At 45.2% G+C, this 19,453-nt stretch overlaps 1 protein-coding gene across 2 annotated transcripts in view; it reads right to left on the bottom strand.

Annotated features, from left to right (window-relative positions):
• Positions 1–1,816: 1,816 nt before the first annotated feature.
• The window catches only part of Adra1a (adrenoceptor alpha 1A), a 97,895-nt gene continuing 80,258 nt past the window's right edge, over positions 1,817–19,453 (bottom strand). Inside the window, exons 3-4 of one of the 2 annotated variants that reach the window (XM_036198702.1) lie at positions 10,075–10,460; positions 1,817–5,828 (exon numbers count right to left, since the gene is read on the bottom strand). In XM_036198702.1, the coding sequence (XP_036054595.1) occupies positions 5,820–5,828; positions 10,075–10,460 (395 nt within the window). In that variant the 3' untranslated portion in view covers positions 1,817–5,819. Of the gene's footprint in view, positions 5,829–7,551; positions 10,461–19,453 lie in introns of those variants that run through there. The other variant, XM_036198701.1, reaches the window with a different exon arrangement.

Raw genomic sequence — 19,453 nt, 5'->3', positions numbered from 1 at the left:
ACTCAGCAAAGGAAGGCAGGAGCCAGGCTGGCTGCCGAAAATGGAGGTGAGAGCAAGCAAGGGACTTTACCTTTTTGTTCAATTAGTCTCCAGTAAGTGTCTTACTCTTAAAGAAACAAAAACAAGGTTGCGGAAAACTGGCAAATTGTTATGTAAGTGTTGGAGTACCTGCAAGCTTTTCTCTTACAAGTACCTGCTGGTGACTTTTTCCCAGCCTCCTCACTTGTCAGCTTGAATTCGAGTACCTCTTTTGTAGACGAACGCTTCTCACTGACCTGCCATCCTCACTGTCCTCTATGCCTCTGCTCTTTACAACTGCTGTCTCTTCTGGTATGACACAGGGGCTGGAAAGGGGAGGCACTATAGGGCAAGGAGACACTAGCCTTTGCTCAGATTTTGATCAGTGAGGAGACAAAGGACAGACACTTTTAGTGGACCCATCGTCAAGACCGAGCCACACACATTCAGACCTGTTTTGAAGTGGCGTTCGGCTCTGAACGCTTCTGTAGGCTTTGATTTCTCAAGAGACTGTCTTCTTCTTCATTTCTGGATTAGACTAATGCTAAGTAGGCCACAATGCTCTAGCCAAGGCTACTGCACTGTGATGGTGATTGCTGGACCAGAGACATTTTTCACCTGACAGGCTCTAGGGTAGGGGCCTGGGCAGGAAACCAGAGCAGCATGCTTCACTGTGAGGAAAGCATGGTGGAAGATACCATACCGTGGAGCAGCTGAGGCTTCCAAATGAGGATGGATTCTCTTTATTTCTTGGCAGGAATCCGGGCAGAGGAGCAGACATTGCTCTGCTTGTCACCACAGTGACACTGTGGGTGGAGTAAATCTGTGTACTCTGAGGGCTGGGGTGGGTTATGAAGTAGAACTTCATAAGAGAAGTGATCTAGACAGGGTGAGCTACTCAATGGCCCTGTAGAGGGGAAAGCACATCACTCTGGTCCTGAGAGGCTCTGGTGGTAATGAAAGGAAGGCATCCTCAGAGGTCTTAATTGAGATCCGTTCACCAGGAGTGACCATCGTGGCCTTCGGTCAGGTTATTTCAGTAGATGGGACCTCATCATAGCGTTCCCAAGAGGCCCCAGTGACCCAGTTCTCAGGACCAAGGTTGCCATTGGTCTTTATTTTTATTTTTTGTTTTTTCAAGACAGGGTTTCTCTGTGTAGCTTTGGTGCCTGTCCTGGATCTCACTCTGTAGACCAGGCTGGCCTCGAACTCACAGAGATCCGCCTGGCTCTGCCCCCTGAGTGCTGGGATTAAGCCATTGGTCTTTAATTCTACCTTCTTTTGCCTCACTCCAACTCTGTAGTCAAGGGTCTATCCCACTCAGTGCTGGGGCTCTGCTTTCCTGGGTGCTAATGTTTCTAGGGGACAGCAAATGCCCACCTGACCCAAGACATATGCTAGCTTGGGAGTCTCTGCAGTTGGTGCGTAATTAAAGTTACTCAATTTCTAGAAACTCCAGGTCTCCAACTCTTACTCTAGGCTTTCAAGTTCTTGTTGGTTTGACCTCTCAGCTATCCCTTCTCCTCCTCCTTGCCCGGCTGGGGGTTGAGAGGCTTTCTTCCCTCAGGGATAGAATGTTGCTGTGTGTGTGTGTGTGTGTGTGTGTGTGTGTGTGTGTGTGTGTGTACTGAGTCTGTCCCTGTCCTTCAGAACTTCCATCTGGTTGAGAAGTCAGAACCTCTATAAGGTCAGTGTATATGATTCACCTTTCAAAATGCTTTAAGTGCTAAGGTTTTTTTTTTTTTTTCTTTTTCTTTTTGTGGAGCTGAGGATTGAACCCAGGGCCTTGCGCTTGCTAGGCAAGCGCTCTACCACTGAGCTAAATCCCCAATCCAAGTGCTAAGGTTTTAAGAAGCATCCAGGAGATCCAAGCAAGTTCATCATTTGTTGCTGAATATACATTTTACAGACAATTGGCATAAAAACTTGGGGGAGGAATACACAGAAATGACTGAATTTGAACTTCCTGTTTAGGTAAAGGATTATGGATTTTTTTTTCTCATATGGGAAGAAAGGAGAGAGCATATGGGATCATATGAGTGGAATTGAATGCCTCCTAAATTCCCATTTCAATTGATTTCATGTTTTCTCACAATGTGACTGTGTTTGGAAGTAGTCTTTAAAGGTAATTAAGGTGCAGTGAGATCATGGGGACAGATCATCTGATGTGACCAGTGTTCTTCTAAGAAGTAGAAGACCACGCAGAAATTCAGGGGGAAGTCAACATCGGCTGAAGACAAGACAGCCAGCTAACACCTTGATGTGGGATTTCTAGCATCCAGGACTGTAAGGACACCAGTGAATGTCATTGAAACCACACAAGCCTGCATTATTGGGCAGAAATGGGCCTGAGAAATGAACATGGGGCTACAAAAACTGGAATACTTGTGTGGGAGAAGACTCTTCAGGGCAGATGTTTCAAGGTCAGGGTACATGAGAAGGGGAATCCTACGTTCCAGAAGCACACAGGATAGCGCGTGTGGGGGAGGAACAAGGGCCAGAGCCTTGGAAGAAACAGCATCCCTGTGGACGGCCCTGCTGAGGATATGCCTCCTGATTATTAGTCATTGCTCACTGTGAAGGGGGAACTGAGTTGACTTGATGGCTTCATCAAGACCTTGAAGGCCCCAGGGAACTCCTAAGAGGGAAAGTTCACAAGAAAGAGAGAACAAAAACAAGAGACAAAAGGTGATGATGGAGAATAAAAGTTGACTTCCAACGCATGGGAAAGATGCCCAATATATGAGAGGTTGATTAGAAGTACTCCAGAAACCATTCCAAGCCACAGCTCCTCTGAAATTCGGCTGCACAGTGTGCTTGTACCCTTCACATGGGATGGATGGCCAAGAACAGAAAGGCAGAAATCCAAGGTGAGGGTCAAGGTCCTGAAGCACCAGGGCCCTGAGGATACTCTCCCCTTGCTGGCCTCATTTCCTGGCCCAGGCTCATGGCCAGAGTTACTGTGATTGCTTTGGGGACTTGTCCTTTATCCCGCAGACAGGGGCCTAATGAAATACTTTTCATTGTCTGCAAAGCTGGCAGGAATGCAGGGTTGGTATATGGGGGTAGGGTGGAATCAGCAAAGGGGCCAAAGGTGTAGACACAACTAGAGGTGGAAGAAAGGATGTGGAAGGGAAGCTGGCATTCAGCACCCACCCGTGCCTTCCTTTCCACTCTCAGATTAGCAGGGGGGCTTTCACTGGATCGTGCCAATAGTTCCGGGTCTTTCCAAACTGTGTCTGCCTCCACTGTCCTACCCATAGCCTGGTCACTCAGTCTCCTTTCTCAGTACTCAGATGCTGCACTGAGTCATGTGATCTGAGCCTTATTTGCACCTGGAAGCCCCCTGCTCCTCACTGACCCTTGAGGGCTAGAGAGGAAAGGAAGGGGGTTCTCCACTGAAGCGCTAGCTCAAGGAAACACGGTTTTGCACCCCTCAGGGAGTGCTGAGTAAATGTTCTTATGGTGGAGCCATTTCTATCCCATTAGTGAGCTCAATTTAATGGGAGGAGGAGTAAGAAAGAAAGGAGGCACAGGAGGAGGGAGGCGTGAGAGAAAATTCTGTTCCCATTTATCTTCTGGAAGATGCTCTCTGTATCCTGTCACTTTTCCTAATGAGTTCCATGTTGGTTCCAAATGTCCTCACACAGGGCACTGTGGTCAGAAAGCCTCTTCAAGAAGCCCCAAAGCTTTCTGGGAATCTCTGCTTTGATGAGTTCTGAGGACCTGGGAGAAATTTCAGGACAGCCTTGGGCAAGTGGCTGCTCTGAGCTGGACAGATGCCATAGAGGAAATTGTCTTCTAAGCCTGGAAGACCCCTGGAGTCACTGTGGCTTCTGCTGACCTGCCTGCTCATAGGATACAATGTGGGGAGTGGCATGTACCTCCCTCTGCTCCTACCGCCTGCCTGGAGATGATGAAGACGTGACTTACCGCTTTGTGCAACAACTCATGCAGTCTGTGAACGTCGACTTCGTCCAGGGGAGATACATCAGTGACCTATTTTTTTTTTTTATAAGCATGCTGATCACCTACAGCCACAGTTCAGTAGTATTGGCTCTATACCACAATCTAGTGGTGGTATGGAACATGGATGGAAAATTGTGGCCCATGGGCTAAACCTGGTCCACACCTGTCTTTTGGGCTACAAATGGATCCACAGTTTTGAAGCTCTGCCCATAGCCTCCCACCAAAGAGCCCAAACAGAGAACTTACAGTAAATCATGGCTGAAATGTTAACTATCTAGCCATTTACAGAAAAAGTTTGCCAACTCCTGGTATACATTAAACAGATATTTATTTATTTTCAGTTCCTCTAGGAACACCTCCCCATTTATAACAATGCCTCTTGGAAAAACACATAATTGACTTCTGGACACCTCAACTCAGAACCCTGCTGGCTCGTACACTGGGGACTGTCTCTACCTTTCTTTGGTTTCATGCCAGGCTGGTGCAGTGAAGAGAGACCATCTGGGATTTCTGATCAAAGTGTGTCCAATGACCCACAGGTTCCCTTTGGGACCTTTGTGTTCCTGAGGACCTTAGGGTAACAGTCACAGCTGGCTTTGCCTTACATGTCACCCTATTGAGCAGCAGCCTTCTGTCCCTGGCTAACTCCCTGGGTCTGCAGCAGCTTGTCTGTGGAGAAAGAACAGAACGACACATGCCTGTCTGTTAGCCAAGGGCACAAGAGCGGGTGACCGTGCGCTGCAATTCTTCCCAGTTGTTGGCCAGGACAGGAGGGCAGAAGTGTGAACAGAGCTGGAATTACGAGCTGGAACTAAAGAAGTGGACTATGAAAGTCAGAGAGTCAAAATACATGGCGGACACTGGGGAACACGGAAGCATCGTGGATGAAGTTGGATACGAGGGTATTCAAAGAAGTCCTTAACTCATGACTTCTATTTCTTCACATGCCAAATGTAGATAAAAAGCTCCTTCCTTTTCCTTATCCCACACAAGGATGACCTGAGAAAGGTTTGGTAAGTTTGTGGTGAGTATATGTATACGGAAACACCAAATTCATGTTGGAATTTCTGTCTTAGCTGCTTCTCTATGACATTCAAATACACTTATTTTATTCAGCCTATTTCATAGACCAGAATATTCATCGTATTTTTTTCTCTGAGTGCAGTGCTAAGTTGTGCTAAGATTTTTTCCCCCACCTAATTAAGTCCATATTTTCGTGGCTCAACAATCATCAACCCTAGCTTATAATGAGACTGCACCAAGTGTGCTATAGGGACAGTGTGGCAATAACTCCCAAGCCACATGGAAGAAAAGGTCATTATTTTGCCTTCCTGAATAAGCCACCAGTTTTGGGACAGTTTCTTTCTTGTTAGTTGAGGCAAAGCATGACTAACCCTCCCAGCTGTGAGCTGAGGCTTTGGTCAATCTCCTCCCTCAATGCTCCCTGCCACCCCTACAGCCTTTGTAGGTTCAGCAGTGGCTGTTAGAAACATGACATTCTCCTGCAGAGAGCAGGGAAGGCTCTTTTTCTGCTCACTCGTATGCCATAGGGACTGGGAAACATGAATGAGATCCTGTCAATGAATGGCACCTTTGGCCAGGGGCCGGCTTCACATGCTGAAATCCTAACTCGCTTCCTGGGTAAGCCCCCACAACAGTCATGTCCACTCATTCATCTTGCAGGGAACTTGGAGGGCCAGAGGCTACTGTTGCCATGGCTTTTGGAAGACGTGGCCTCAGCCCAGCTCCTCAGCATAGTTTGGAGGCCCAGGGCGGGTGCAGTGATCCAACTGGGCTCTTTCGGAACTGTGCATATACAGGTGGTTTCACGGTTAAAAGTCCTGGTAGTGTGAAAAAAGAGACCAGAGTGACCAGTGAGCATCTCTGATGCCTGTACATCTGCTCCCTCTGTCTTCCCCTGGTTTTCATGTGCCTTTCATCTGCCTGCCTTCCACCTGTTTGCTTTTCCTTTTGCTGATGAGCCACTCTTTTCCCTTAATTAAGTCAGCAAGCATCCATCAGAGAGGCAGCATCCTATTTTGGCAAGAGGATGGGGACAGAGATATCCCCAGAAGCAATTAGGAATATTTGTTAGTGGTGATTAAGGAATTGTGATTAACATATGAATAATTACCTGCTCAAGAAAATGGTTCCTAAAATAGTTTCACTCCTAGGCTTTCACCCCCAAACACACTGGGCTGAAAGGGCTTCATGATGGTTCATATAGAAAAGGAGGCAAGCTAGGATGCACAGCTGCCTGCCAATGGCCTGTCTTCCAAAACAGACTGCCATGGTCTCTGTCTACCTGGAGACCAGCATTCTGAGTGGCACCCAGGAAAATCATGTGCCCAGTATGGGCTCTGCAATTCCTGGTGGGATGCCTCTAGCCTCTTCCTTTTTTGCTAACTTGTAAAATAAAGGTTGGAATTGAGGGGAGCAAGAACAAGTGTTTTATCTGTTGGTATATATTTTTGAAGAGGCATACCTCCTAAGTGTTCACAATTGGCCATTCATGACTTCCACACACCACCCAGTATGTGTCCCACCTATCACTGGGCTTTTTCATTCTTGACCAAGTCTTCCAGGTTCCGCTATATGCTTATCTTGTCCTGGTTTAGTACAACCTATCCTCTATGCAAGGCTTTAGTCATATCTGGGAGCACTATGTCCTGGAGAGGGGAATGCTCTCTAATAGTTGGAATTGTAGACACAAGGTTTGGTGGTATGTTTGCTAAGATTAATATGTAGAAAAACCCCAAGGGAATAAGTTACATTAAAGTTTAGGTGAGAAATGGCCTCCTGAGAATATTCAGTTCAAACTCCCCTGTCCCAGTGTGTGAAACAGGGTACCGCACAGAACAGAATACGTAGGGGAAACTCAGTTTTGAGCCACAGTTCCTTCTAGCCCAAGGGCAAGTGCTTAGCCTTTCTCAGCCACCAGAGTTTCATTTTAGAAATGGTAAGGGGAGAGGTTCTAGAGGATCACAGCCACTGACCCATGACGTGCAATAGAGCTAACAGAAGTGCCATAAGAAAGTGCCTATAACTCAGCTGTTAATGTCTATCTTAAATGGACCAATCCAAGTCAGTGATGAGAGTCAGGAGCCTCAGCGCCTTGCAAAGTGTGTCGCATGCAGAGTGATGCCATGCAGAAGCAGTCTTGGATGAGACTGTGACAAGGGGAAGCGCTTTTCTTGCAGTGGTATAGCCTGGAACTCTTTTCTTTTTTTTTTCTGAGACAGACTCTCAAGTAGTCTAGGCTTGCTTAAACCTACTAAGTATTCAAGGTTGACCTTGGACTCTTGGTCCTCCTGTTTGCACCTCCTGAATGCTGAGTTTACAGCCGTGAGGCACCACTCTCGGGGTTAGGTGCTGTGTATGTCAGACAAGCACTCCACCCAGTGAGCTACAGTATCTCTGATGCCCTGGAGAAATTTCTGAGTAATGAGATCCAAGGTCCCTCTTCATACACAGGGTCTGAATCTCACACTAGTCTCAAAGTCACCTACTGTAATGCCCCATTGATTTTGTGTCATAGAGACCATCCCAAAGTGATTTTTTTTTTTTTTTTTTTTTTTTTTTAGAACACAGAAGAGAGGACATTTTAACTGGGGTTACTCTGGGTAAATTCCTCAAACTCCAAATAGAAGCAGTAAACACATGAATATAAATATGACAATCATTTGTTTGGCGGCAACCATTTTAGATAGTTTTTGGCACACTTAAAGGTACAGACTTTTTTTTCTTTCTTTTTTTTTTTTTGGGCGGGTGATTAAAAAGCAATTCCACGTTTACATTGTTGACCCCGCTTTTGACACCATGTTTTGGTGGCATTATCAATTCCTTATAAATTAGCTGTGTTTCTAGTCAGTGCCCTGCTATGGGAATGGAAAAAAAAAACAAAACTATTAGATACTTGCCTCCTTAGAGGGAGGGATGCCTGCGAAGTGTGCAGACAGGTGATTTTTGGGCAACTCTGCATGATTACGATTGTCACGGTTTTTATGAGGATCCGAAGGTTTTCAAGTTGATTTTTTTTTCCTGATTAGAACTGTCACCAATGGTACCTTTATAGTGTGCCTGAGTTTTCCCACTTTTAACATTTGCACTTATTCACCAAGGGATTTAAAGATTGTGGGTTACGTGGGATGGCACCCTGCTGAAGAAAAGCTATGATCCTTCTTCCTGTTCTTCTATGGAGGCATGACAAGAACAAGGGCGGGTTTTAGAATTCAAATCTGGAATGAAGTTAATTGGAACAAAGAAGTTTATATAGAGGAGATGCAGGCTTGCATTCTGAAGTTCTCCCTAGTTGCTTTGACACCCACATCTGGAAGAGCTGTTAGGAGTTATACAGAGAGCCCAAGAGAGCCTAAAATCCCAGCCAACTTCTCAGCGGCAGAAGCCAAGTTCAGAACACAAGGCCAAGTAACTACCTTGCTGGCCAGCAAGTAGACACGGCTCAGGAAGAGGCGGAGGAAGCAGGTCAGATTCAAAGTCCCAAGACAACCAATCACAAGACCCATAGCCGCATGCATACATTTTCTTCATTGCAATGTGGATAAAGATTTGCCTTTAGAAAGACTTAAGGGCAGAGTTCAATTTGATGTAAGGGAGGAAAGGAAAGATGTGAGGCCAGGAGCCTCTCTGTGAAGGTTTCCCAGTAGCTTCTACCTGCTCTGAAGCTCGTAGGGGAAGAAGTTATGAAAGATGGTTGTGATTCTTAAGAGGGTTGCTGCCACAAACATTAAACCGTATTTTATAATTCTTAAGGTGGAATGGCAGGCATGTTTTAATTTTTATGTGTGATTACCATAGTCACCATTCATAATATTGTGAATTATTAAGGATGCAAGGATTTGGTATACATAAAGAAAAAAAAATAGCACATTTCCCAAGGTTTTGCCAAAACTAGGAATCAATTTGGGCAGTTGTTTTGCAATCAATTAAAATGTTTGAGGGTAAGCATCAGTATGTTGGGAAGCTCAGGAAGGGTGTACCCACAACTCATTCTACATGCCACAGGTGAACCCCATTCACTACATAGCAATGAAGGGAGTGGGAGGTAATGGAAGCCAGTATTCCGCCATTCCTGGATTTCCATGATGGAGTTCTGGAAAAGGAAGTGGTTTGTCACACCAGAGAGGCTGCGTGACAACAGGGCATTAGCCTGGTGTTAGTACCCATCCCATCTCAGCTTCTTGCTCTTTAAGAAGGTAAAAGTAGAGAGCCTTCCTTCACCAGGTCATGCAACTGCTGCCCCAGGCATGCCTTCTCTTGAGGAAAGCATGCTGTCTCTGCTTAGTTCTGCTCCTAGATCCAAGGCTAGAGAATGCACCCCACTTTCAAATAGGGATAAGGAACCCATCAAAAAGCAACCTCTGGGAAGCCGTCTGTCCAGGTTCACCAAGCTGTGAATCTGGGGGCGTTTCCAAACTTGCCCTAAGAGCATGTTGGCCACTACCTTACACTCTTTCCTCTCTGGGTCCCTGCTCCATAAATGTCAAATGTAGTTGCCAGTAGGTTCAGCCTGAAAATAAAATTCTCTCCCTTCCATCAAGAAATAGCTCCAAACTTAGAGTGTGTGCTCAAAATATTCACAATGAAATCATCATCCTGTATTTATAGTCTTTTGGATTGTGTATGAAATTTTCTTTCCCATGGTATTTCTTGTTGAAAGGGTCAGTTGTGGAAAGCAGGAGCAGAGAATGACTGAGGGTTTGAGCTGAAGGGAAATGGCCCTTGCATCAATCAGAACCTGTTAGTTACCAGACATCCTGCCCCTTACCCTGTGCCCTACCCACTTGTCCTGTGAGCTGGTACCCTCCCTCTCCCCTTTCCCAGATGGGGACCTTCTTGAATGGTCCTGGCTTGTCCTTCAAGAACTCACTGGCCTTCTGAGTGGCAATCAGCAGTACCTAGTGTTACCCCTCTTCCTGTGACCTTTCCCATCCTCTAGACTTCCTCCCCATTTTCACCGAGGGAGATGGTGTGGATCTTAATGGTCGGAACTTGGTGATTTTCTTCAAGGCTGGGGGTCGAGGACCCCACACAGCAGCAGACCTGCAAAAAGCTTTTACTCCTCACCCGGGCTGTGGTACAGGCAGATTGGTCCTTCGGCATTGTAATCCTGGCCGATCCATGGGGCGTGGAAGAGAAAAACTTCCATTCACAGACTCCATCTGTCTTGGAGATTTTATAGAAAGTCTCTCCTGAGCCCACGGGGATACGCACCATGTCTCTGTGCTGCCCTTCCAGGGCCTGGCTGGGCGGGTGCAGGGTGTAGCCCAGGGCGTGCTTAGAGGATTGCCTTCTGCGCAGACACTGGATTCTCAGCACATTCTGAAAGGCTTTCTTGAACTCCTGGCTGGAGCATGGGTATATGATGGGATTGATGCAGCTGTTTAGGTACCCAAGCCAAAATACGATTTTGAAAACAGTTTCCGAGGGCTTGAAGTCTGGAAAGAAGGAGCCTGAAAAAGAACACAAAGGGTTACACACATGATCGGCCAGTCAAGAGGCCAATCAGCTGGAACTACAAACCAACACGCATCTTTCTATATCTGTAAAGAGTTTCAAAAGCTTCCAGATGCATGCAAGTGTCTCACATTTGCTGGTAACCCCTTTGTTATGACTTCAAAGACTATTTCAGATAGATAGGCTTGTACCAGCTCCCTCTCTCAGTAGTAGAGAATCATCTTTTGGCCTCCTCAAGCCTTAGAGAGTGCAGCAACCCATTTTTGGTAAAGTCTAGACACACGGTTTTGCCTGAGTTATAAAATAAGACAGGGGAACAGTCAAACCCACATCCACATTAAAATTTGATTATCCCAGCTGGGCAGTGGTGGCACACGCCTTTAATCCCAGCACTTGGAGGCAGAGGCAGGAGGTTCTCTGTGAGTTTGAGGCCAGCCTGGGCTACAGAGTGAGATCCAGGACAGGCAGAGCTGTTACACAGAGAAAAGAAAAATGTGATAACCCAATCATATCCTCTGTGAGCTGAAGGTTCTAGACTGCCCAGCCCAGCACCCCTTATTTTTCCTCCCTAGACATTTACTAGCTCCTTGAAAAGGCATCATATGATTTTATGTACCCCCAAAGGTCTCTCTTACTCCTTTCAGAGCGTTTGTAGGAAGAGCTTCATGGTCTTCCCCTAACTCTTGAGCTGCTCTCCTTTCTTTCCCACTACCTGTAATGGTTTTATGTCCACTCATGTGAGTGGCTTTGGGAAGTCTTATGACACCTGTGGGCTTCCATTTTTGAACAAAGTGGGAGGTTGAGTGAAAGTTTTCCTCATGGTCCCACACGACCTTTTTCCTTTCTTTCAGCCTATGGTCTTTAGTATTATTATTTTAATTTATTGTTTGAGAAGTTCACACATGCATGTAATGTGTTTGGATCAGATCCACCCACACATCCTCCCCTCTGATTTCTCCGTTGTCCTCACCTCCCCCCCCACCCCCAACTTCATGTACTTTTCCTCTACCTCACTGAGCCCACTCAGTTCTGAATGTGCTGTGGAGCAGGGGCAGCCCATCTGGGGATGCACTCCTGAAGAAAACCGATACTCTGCCTCCTCTAGCAGCCATCAGGTGCTGAAGGACCCTCAGCTGAGAGTGGGGTTTCATGAGCTACCTTCTCTACCCATTCTGGGAAATCTATGCTCTTGATTTTCTTTGTTTCTCTTTGTCTCTGAGCTGCCGACCCATCAGAATACATGGCATGCATGCTGGATGCTCTTACAGATTGCTCCAGCCAACAGTATCTTGAGCTCAGTCAGAGACAAAACTCACATGCCACACAAGTCAAAACAGACAGAATGGTGTAGCGGATGATGGGAACATTTATCGCCAAAGCACTAATTTTGTCAAGTTGAACATGTCTCAAAAAAATCACAGATACACACGGAGTGACAGGTGTTTACTTTGGAAAACCATACAGCTGAGGAAGTTTCATTCTTCAGGTTCCAAGTCTTCAGTCTGTCTAATTGTTAAAACAAAATTTAGAGTCACCAGTTATCTTGAGTCAGGCAGTGTACTTAACTTTTTGCATAGAATTTAACTATTATTAGTAATGTGAGTTACATGACTTCTGGGCTGGGGAGATGGCTCAGTTGGTAAAATATTTGCCTCACAGGCATGGGGACCTGACTTTGGTGCCTAGAACTCACATTTAAAAATACAGCTATGGTGGCACATGCTCATCCCAGCACTGAGGAGGTGGAGACAGGTGGATCCTTGAGGCTTTCTGGTCAAGCAGCCTAGCCTACTTAGTGATTTCTAGGCCAGTGAGAGAACTTGCTTCCCCCTTCTCCACACACAAAGTGGATAGTGCCTTAGAATCAAGACCCAAATTCCCTTCTGACTTTCACACTCATGCCCATACACATGCAAGCATATGCACATGTATATGCATCTACACACATGCATATAAACACGTGCCCACATACATACTTAATATCAATATTTCTATTTTGCCAAAAAAGAAACTGCCATTTAATGAGGTTGAGTAACTCAGCGAAGGACATTCAGGTAGTCTTTGGCAGGGCTAAGACTTGACATTAGGAAGTTTAATTTCGTGGGCTCTCCGAATCTCCTAGACTAACGTGTTTCTTGGAAGAGAACGGCATACATGAAGAGTGAGATGAATAGGCAGGGAAGGCTGAATTAGAATCCAGCTTTTCAGATTGTGTCTGGGAGCAGAGAAGGTGGTCTATGTTAAGAGGATGCCTGGCTTTGTGCAAATACGTTCACTTCTAGGGAAAAATTCACTTTGCATTCCGATGTCTATCCACTGTTCAATATTTCTCTCTCATGGAGACAGCAATGTGATCAAGGCAACCCATTTTACAAACCTCTACCTTTTCCTGGCTTAATGACTGAGGGCGAGCAGAGATGAGCTGGGCATAGAGACTTCGCTACAAACAAATCAGCTAGACATGGCGAAGAATTTTCCTTATTTGAATAATTCTTAGCTAACAGCAGCAACAGCGCAGCCCATATGCCCTTGGAACATGAAGCTATTAAAGTGATTTGAGAGCCCTGGTTCCCTCCAGGATGCTATTTCTGTTTAGAGTCCAGGTTTGCATTCCTAATTCTTACTCTTCTCTCTCACTCCTCAGTTTCTGAGCCTCTGTTTTCTCCCCGACCCCACTTCCTTAACCTTGGGTCCAGATGACCCATGGCTAAGTTCCTGTGCTCCCTTCCTGGGGTCTCCATGCTGTGTCCACACTGTCAGCAGGAGGTGCAGTTCTTGTGTCTACACCCTGCTACTCAACACATCCCACTGGTTTTTCCTGCAGCTGAGATATAAGACAAGAAAAGGATTTAGTTTAAAAAAAAATCAACATATTAAGATTTGGACGTAAGATTGTCTCCAGCCTCAATTCTTTATGAACATTATCTTTTTAATCCAAGAACATCTCTGGACATTGGCTGTTCAAACGGTGAATGGGAGATACTTCCAGGCCAAAGACCTTTCCATAAACAGCACCATTTGGTTTATTCCATTAAGTGTGGGACCGTACTGGGATGTGTCTAAGCCTAGTACTTACTTGCTCACTCTCAATCTGCTGATTTCCCTGGAGGCCAGTGGCTGGATCTCCTTCCTTACACGGAGCATTGTTCTTGCATGTGACTCTCTCAGAGTAGATGCTGATGGGCTGTGCTCAGGGGGTGGATACAGAATAGTACTTCTACTAGCAACTTCCCAGTGTGTGAGAAAGATGGTAAAGGGATGCGTTCTCCTTTGACTATTAGCCACTCCTCAGCTTTCTTTCCTCGCTTCAGTTTCCTGTCTTAGGAAGAGTGCCTGGAGTGGACTTGGAAAAATTACTACCACCCAGTTCTCAACAATGTTCCTTATCCCACCATCTCCTTCCTTGCCTAGACCTGACCACACAGACCCAGTCTTCTTTGAACTCCCCAAACTTCTCTCCCCAAACTCAGTTTCTTCTCAGATCCTTTCCTCCCAGTTCCTGGTGATGCTTTTGAGAGTGTGAGCACAGTTGGAGAATGCTGTCCCTGGTCTTCCATCAGTCAGGAGCACCAGGGTGGAACCAGTCATGCTAAGGTTGTGTGACTGGCGATTCATATTGATTGTCACCTTGACAGGATCTAGAATCACCCTGGAGGCAAATTGCTGGTCATGTCTGTGACAGATTTTCTAAATTAAGTTAACTGAGGTGGGAAGACCTACTTTGAATGTGGGTGGCACCATTCCGTGGGGTGGGGTCTTGGGCTGGATGCAAAGGGAGCTGAGCACCAATGTTCATCCTTCTCTGGGGATGAACAGCTGCCTCACATTCTGCCACCACGACTTACCCACCACGATAGACCATATCCCCTTCAGCCATGAACTATAATAAGCCCTTTTTCCTTTAAATTGCTCTTGTCGGGGTTTTATCACAGCAGCAGAGAAGTAACTAATACAAGATGGTTTCAATGATCCAGACAGTAGGATATGGACTCCACTCCACCAGGACCTTGTTTTTGCTCACGCACACAGCTCTAGAATCCAGTACAATGACCTGGAAGGCCAACTGCCATTCCTATGAAGTGGTTGACCTGGTTGATGATGGCTGTAGCTGACTGGATGGCTGAGTGTCCTTGTTTTCTCTATGCTTGTGGCGGCTACCCTGTGGCATGGAGTTCTGTCCTAATCACTATAGCACCTTACTTCTCTCCTTGAGCCTGCCTCTCTTCCTATTGTCTTTACTTTTTGTGCACTTTCTAGACCTTTGTTGTTTTCTGTGTCGGCATTTCTCTCCAGTTTGTCTCCTGTTCTGTATCATTTGTTATCAAATACCCCAGCATTTCTTGTCATGCTTCTCAGGAAGAGTAAGTCTTCTGAAACCCTCCTGTGAGAAAGTCCTGTTCCTTTGGCTGGCATTGCTGTGTTTCATGCCCCACTGACCTCTGTCCAGACTTTTATTCCAGGAATCTAACAGCAATCACCTTAGTTGCTGAAACATGTTGCCCTGTAGGTCAGGTCACCTTTTACACGTGAATTCGCCTAATTTAATTCCTTTTAAAAAAAAAAAAAAAGATTTATTTATTTACTTTATGTATACATATACTCTATCTGCATGTACACATTTATACCAGAAGAAGGCATCAAGTCCCATGAGAGATGGTTGTGAGCCACCATGTGGGTACTGGGAATTGAACTCAGGACCTCTGGAAGAGCAGCCTGTACTCTTAAAATGCTGAGCCATCTTTCCAGCTCCCTAATTTAATTCTTGGGCTTTAGAAAAATTTCAATTCTTTGGAGCTTCCTCTTTAAAAATTATTGTTTTATTTATTTATTTATTTATTTATTTACTTACTTATTTATTTATTCATTTATTCATTTATTCTGTGTGTGTGTGTATGTGTGTGAAACCATGCCACAACATGCTTGTGAAAGTCAGAGGAAGAACTTTATATGGAAGATTCTTTCTTTCTGCTTCATTGAGGCAGGATTTATTATTATTATTATTATTATTATTATTATTATTATTATTATTAATTTTGCCCCTGTTCTGTGTATTTCAAGCCAACTAGCCTGTGAATTTTGGATTTTGGCCAGTTTGTCTCAGCCTTGCATCTCCCTGTAGGAAGGATTATGATGTGTACTCCTGCATCTGGCGAAGGGTGGGATCCTGGGACCAAACTTGTTTGTTGGGGTTTTATAGTGGGTGCTTTTGCCTGCTGAGCCTCCTCTCTGGCTCAGGACCATTGAGTTTCCATCCACTATTAGTTGCTGCTGGCTTTTGGACTCCTTTCCAACCAAAACACTGTGACCACCTTAAACCAGATGGCTAGAGACATGGAGAGCAGGTGCTCACGGCCACATGCCAACACCAACAATCTTCTCACCTTTACAGAGTCTGAATCCTCACTTCCATTGCAGAAGCTTCTAGATATCAAGGACAAACTGACACTAGTGAAATAAACTGAAGCCTCCCAGCTTTTCCCCTGAGGTCCTAACCATCAGGAGCATCTGACTTCTCATTTTTGATCTAGGGCTCCACTGGTGCGTTGGTAAGGAGGCACTAAAAAGCTGGGCTGTTACTGATATGCTTCAGGTATGAGGAGACAGAACCATTTTCCCTCAGTGCTCTCGAGAGAAGATCAACCAGTGTTGATTCCCTTACCCACATTGGCTCCCACAGCACTTCCATTTACCCCCAAACTCAGTGAGAGCAGAAGTGGAGTGCCTCAGTTCTAACCCGACAGAGGTCCTCAGAGGGCTTGCTTTTCTAGCTCAGCTGCTTCTTTCTGAATCAGGACAACTGAGTATGGAAGCAGAAAGCTGCTAGCCTCCCAGCATGCATGCTTCACGTTATCTATCCAAAAGCTTGAGATCCTGGGGACAACTTTAAGAGACTCTAAGTTGTGATGAGTCCCAGGTAACTGCAGCCATAGAAGTTCTAGGCTTCAAAGATTGCCAGGACTCTAGAGACAGTGGCCTCCCTCTGCCCAGTAGAGATCAAGACAGTTAAGCTGAATAGCCCAGGGATTTCTACAAAATGCATGACTCTTCTGTGATCGGGTCAAGACTAGACCCAGATATTACTTCACTTTCCCCAATGTTCATGTGTCTTTTTAGCAGTCCAAAGATGGCATGGGCACTGTTAGTAGCAATGCAGGCAGCTTCCATTGTATGGCACGTATAATAAGAAAGTGCGAACTGTATAATTGATACCTACATTGTTTAAAAAGTTAGAATGTACTGTACAGAAAGCTTTCAGAACATTCTTATTAGCATATTTTGAAAATTAGAGTTTAAATGACTCTAGATGTAATAAAAACCTGACTCTAAAGGAGAATCTGATGTTATGTGACCATGGGAGAAAATTACTCTTAATTGTTGATTATTCTCTAACTAGTGGTCTCAGTAGTAGGCCTGGTACATAGCCAATGAACAGAGAAGAGAAACAATTGGCCCATTTGCCATGCCAAGGTGCTCCAGTGCCAAGTAACATTCAGGCCAAACAAGTTGGCATCTTAATACCAGGGAGAAAATTGCCTCATCCAATCAAACCCCAGAGAAATGCTGTAGGTATGACAGCGTAAGAAGATACTCAAATTTCTTAGTCTCCTGGGGTCTACCAGATGGCTCCTCTTCTGACTGTGTCATCATGACCTGACTGATCATCTCCTGGGGTTCATCCAGGTCACAGTTGGATAGTTCTCAGTTACCAGAAATCTTTAGAGTATTCACATGGAGTGGTGGCCAGGAATCACTAGGAATGCTGCCTGGGTTAGCCCATACAGGAACCCTAGGCTCACAACTCAAGACCCATGGACAGATTCCCTGTGAACCATAATTCAAGTCTTTGAATATACAATTTACATTTTCCCTAGGAAGAGGCTTCAGTTTTTATTAGCATCTTATAGTGGTCTGTGGTGATAGTGAACATGGTTAAGCCTGGGAAGCTAGTTAGGACAAACTGGGCCTTTGCCTGGTGCATCTCCTCCAACCTGTGTCCCATGACAGAGCCCAGTTTATAAGCAGGGCCAGCAGATGTGACTGGAGGGCGTTTCTGGAAGGATCTCTCCTATTCCTTTTTTCTGTTTAACTATAACTGGAAACTGCATGGTTCTCATTGTATGCTTGAGTGTAGACAAGTGGGTCCTTTCTTGAGAGAGTCAGAACATTGGAACTTTTCTGGCCTTGCTGTAGAAGGTGAAAAAGGGTGGCGGCATGGGAAGGCATGGTGAGTAAGAGGAGTGTGTAGGAGTGGAAGGGCAGGCTTGGGTCCCCCGGGGGCCTGACCAGGGTGGGATGGGATGGCTATCTGTTCCCCTAGAGGGAGGTCCACCATCACTCCCAGATTAGGAAAGACAAGAAATCAGCAAATGGTAGATGAAGAACACTTTGTGGCTTTCTCTGGTTATCCAAACAGAGCTCTGCAGATCCAGGGATTTCCCCCCAAACACATCCAAGTTGTCCAAACCAGAGCTCTTCAAAACAGCTGTCTCCCTAGCCAACAATGCCCAGAGCATTCCTTCTCTCCTTCAAAAAGTGAAGCACACGCCAGATGACATGGGTCACACACTGACTTTTTGTTGTCAATAAGACCAGGTCCAAGATCATTAAATAACATCCTGTCACTAAAGATCCTTCATCAAGACCCTGCACTCTCTATACGAGTTTCTCTTCCATTACTTTATTTGCTTAACAAATACTTCTCTGGGTCCAGCAGTGCAGTGGAGGACTACAGAGGGGGTGGTCAGAAGCAGGTATATAGGTCCTGCCTGGATTCAGAGTCTGTACACATGCCCAGTCAATTCCTGTCAAATGACCCGTGAGTTTCCAATGCAAAGGCTTTCTTCTTTTACTGACTCTTAGTTGATCCACTGAGATCACTACAGCCTCAGAGACATGGCTTTGGGTCTTCTCTCCATTCTCCTCTTCTTCTCAATGACCTGCCTCATACAGATACTTACACATAAATCTATTCAAATTCCTTTGGTTTGTTTTCAAGTCTCTGGTCAATGTCCCACTCATCTACAAGCTCCATTTACACCTGCAGTCTAACCTGCTTATCACTGTTTACAATAGTTCACAGAAGTTAGTTTTTTCTCTGGCATCCACTTCTGTTTTCCACAGTTTATCTATCTATCTATCTATCTATCTATCTATCTATCTATCTATCCATCTATCACTATCTCTATCTCTATCTATCTATCATCTATCTATTTGTTGTCCCTAAACCAGAGGACAGAACATTTCAGTTTTGGCTTTGTTGTTGTATCCTCAACACTGGCGACAGGCTTTGAAATATGTAAGCTCCTGCCAATATTGTGGAATAGTGTCCTTTACCTCTATGACTCTAGACTTTTTGAAAATATGTGTTACTTGTGACCCTTTATCTCTGTCTTGGTGAAGGGCACAGTGCTCAATGAATGTTTATGGAGTCCATGGATGGCCTCTGTTGATGGAAGAAAATGGCATTTTGAATAAAATTCCTGCTTCATCAACTCACAACTATAAATACACGGGAAGAGAAAGAGAGAGAGAGAGAGAGAGAGAGAGAGAGAGAGAGAGAGAGAGAGAGAGAGAATGAGATCTTAACTCAATTCCAAAACTGTGTCTTCCTGATCCTCAAGATGCTCATACTTACATGAAAATAAGAGCATTCTCCAAGCATTTTTATATGGTTAAGTTTCAGGCACTTCATAAAATTATTACTTCCAGTACTTATAAAAACATTTAGTAGGGCCTTGAAGGAAAAGCTAAAGCCTGTAATTCAGCTGCGATAGCCATCATCTCCACCCATATATTTGTGGACGTGAGTCCAGAGCCAAACACCATCAATCCAAAGCGGTGACATAAATAACCAAAATCGGTCCCCCTAGAAGGAAGTGTGGGACCTTTTCAGGACTGTGTTCCTTTGCATTGAGCTGAAAAGCCCAATGAAGCCCCAGTCCTAGTTCGTGCCAGCAAGGTCATGGTGTGAGCCAGCTGATGTTGGGGT

The sequence above is a fragment of the Onychomys torridus genome, chromosome 9 (genome assembly GCF_903995425.1).
Source record: "Onychomys torridus chromosome 9, mOncTor1.1, whole genome shotgun sequence".
Taxonomy (NCBI): domain Eukaryota; kingdom Metazoa; phylum Chordata; class Mammalia; order Rodentia; family Cricetidae; genus Onychomys; species Onychomys torridus.
Note: the sequence above shows the minus strand (reverse complement) of the source record. Positions and strands in the feature narration are given on the sequence as shown.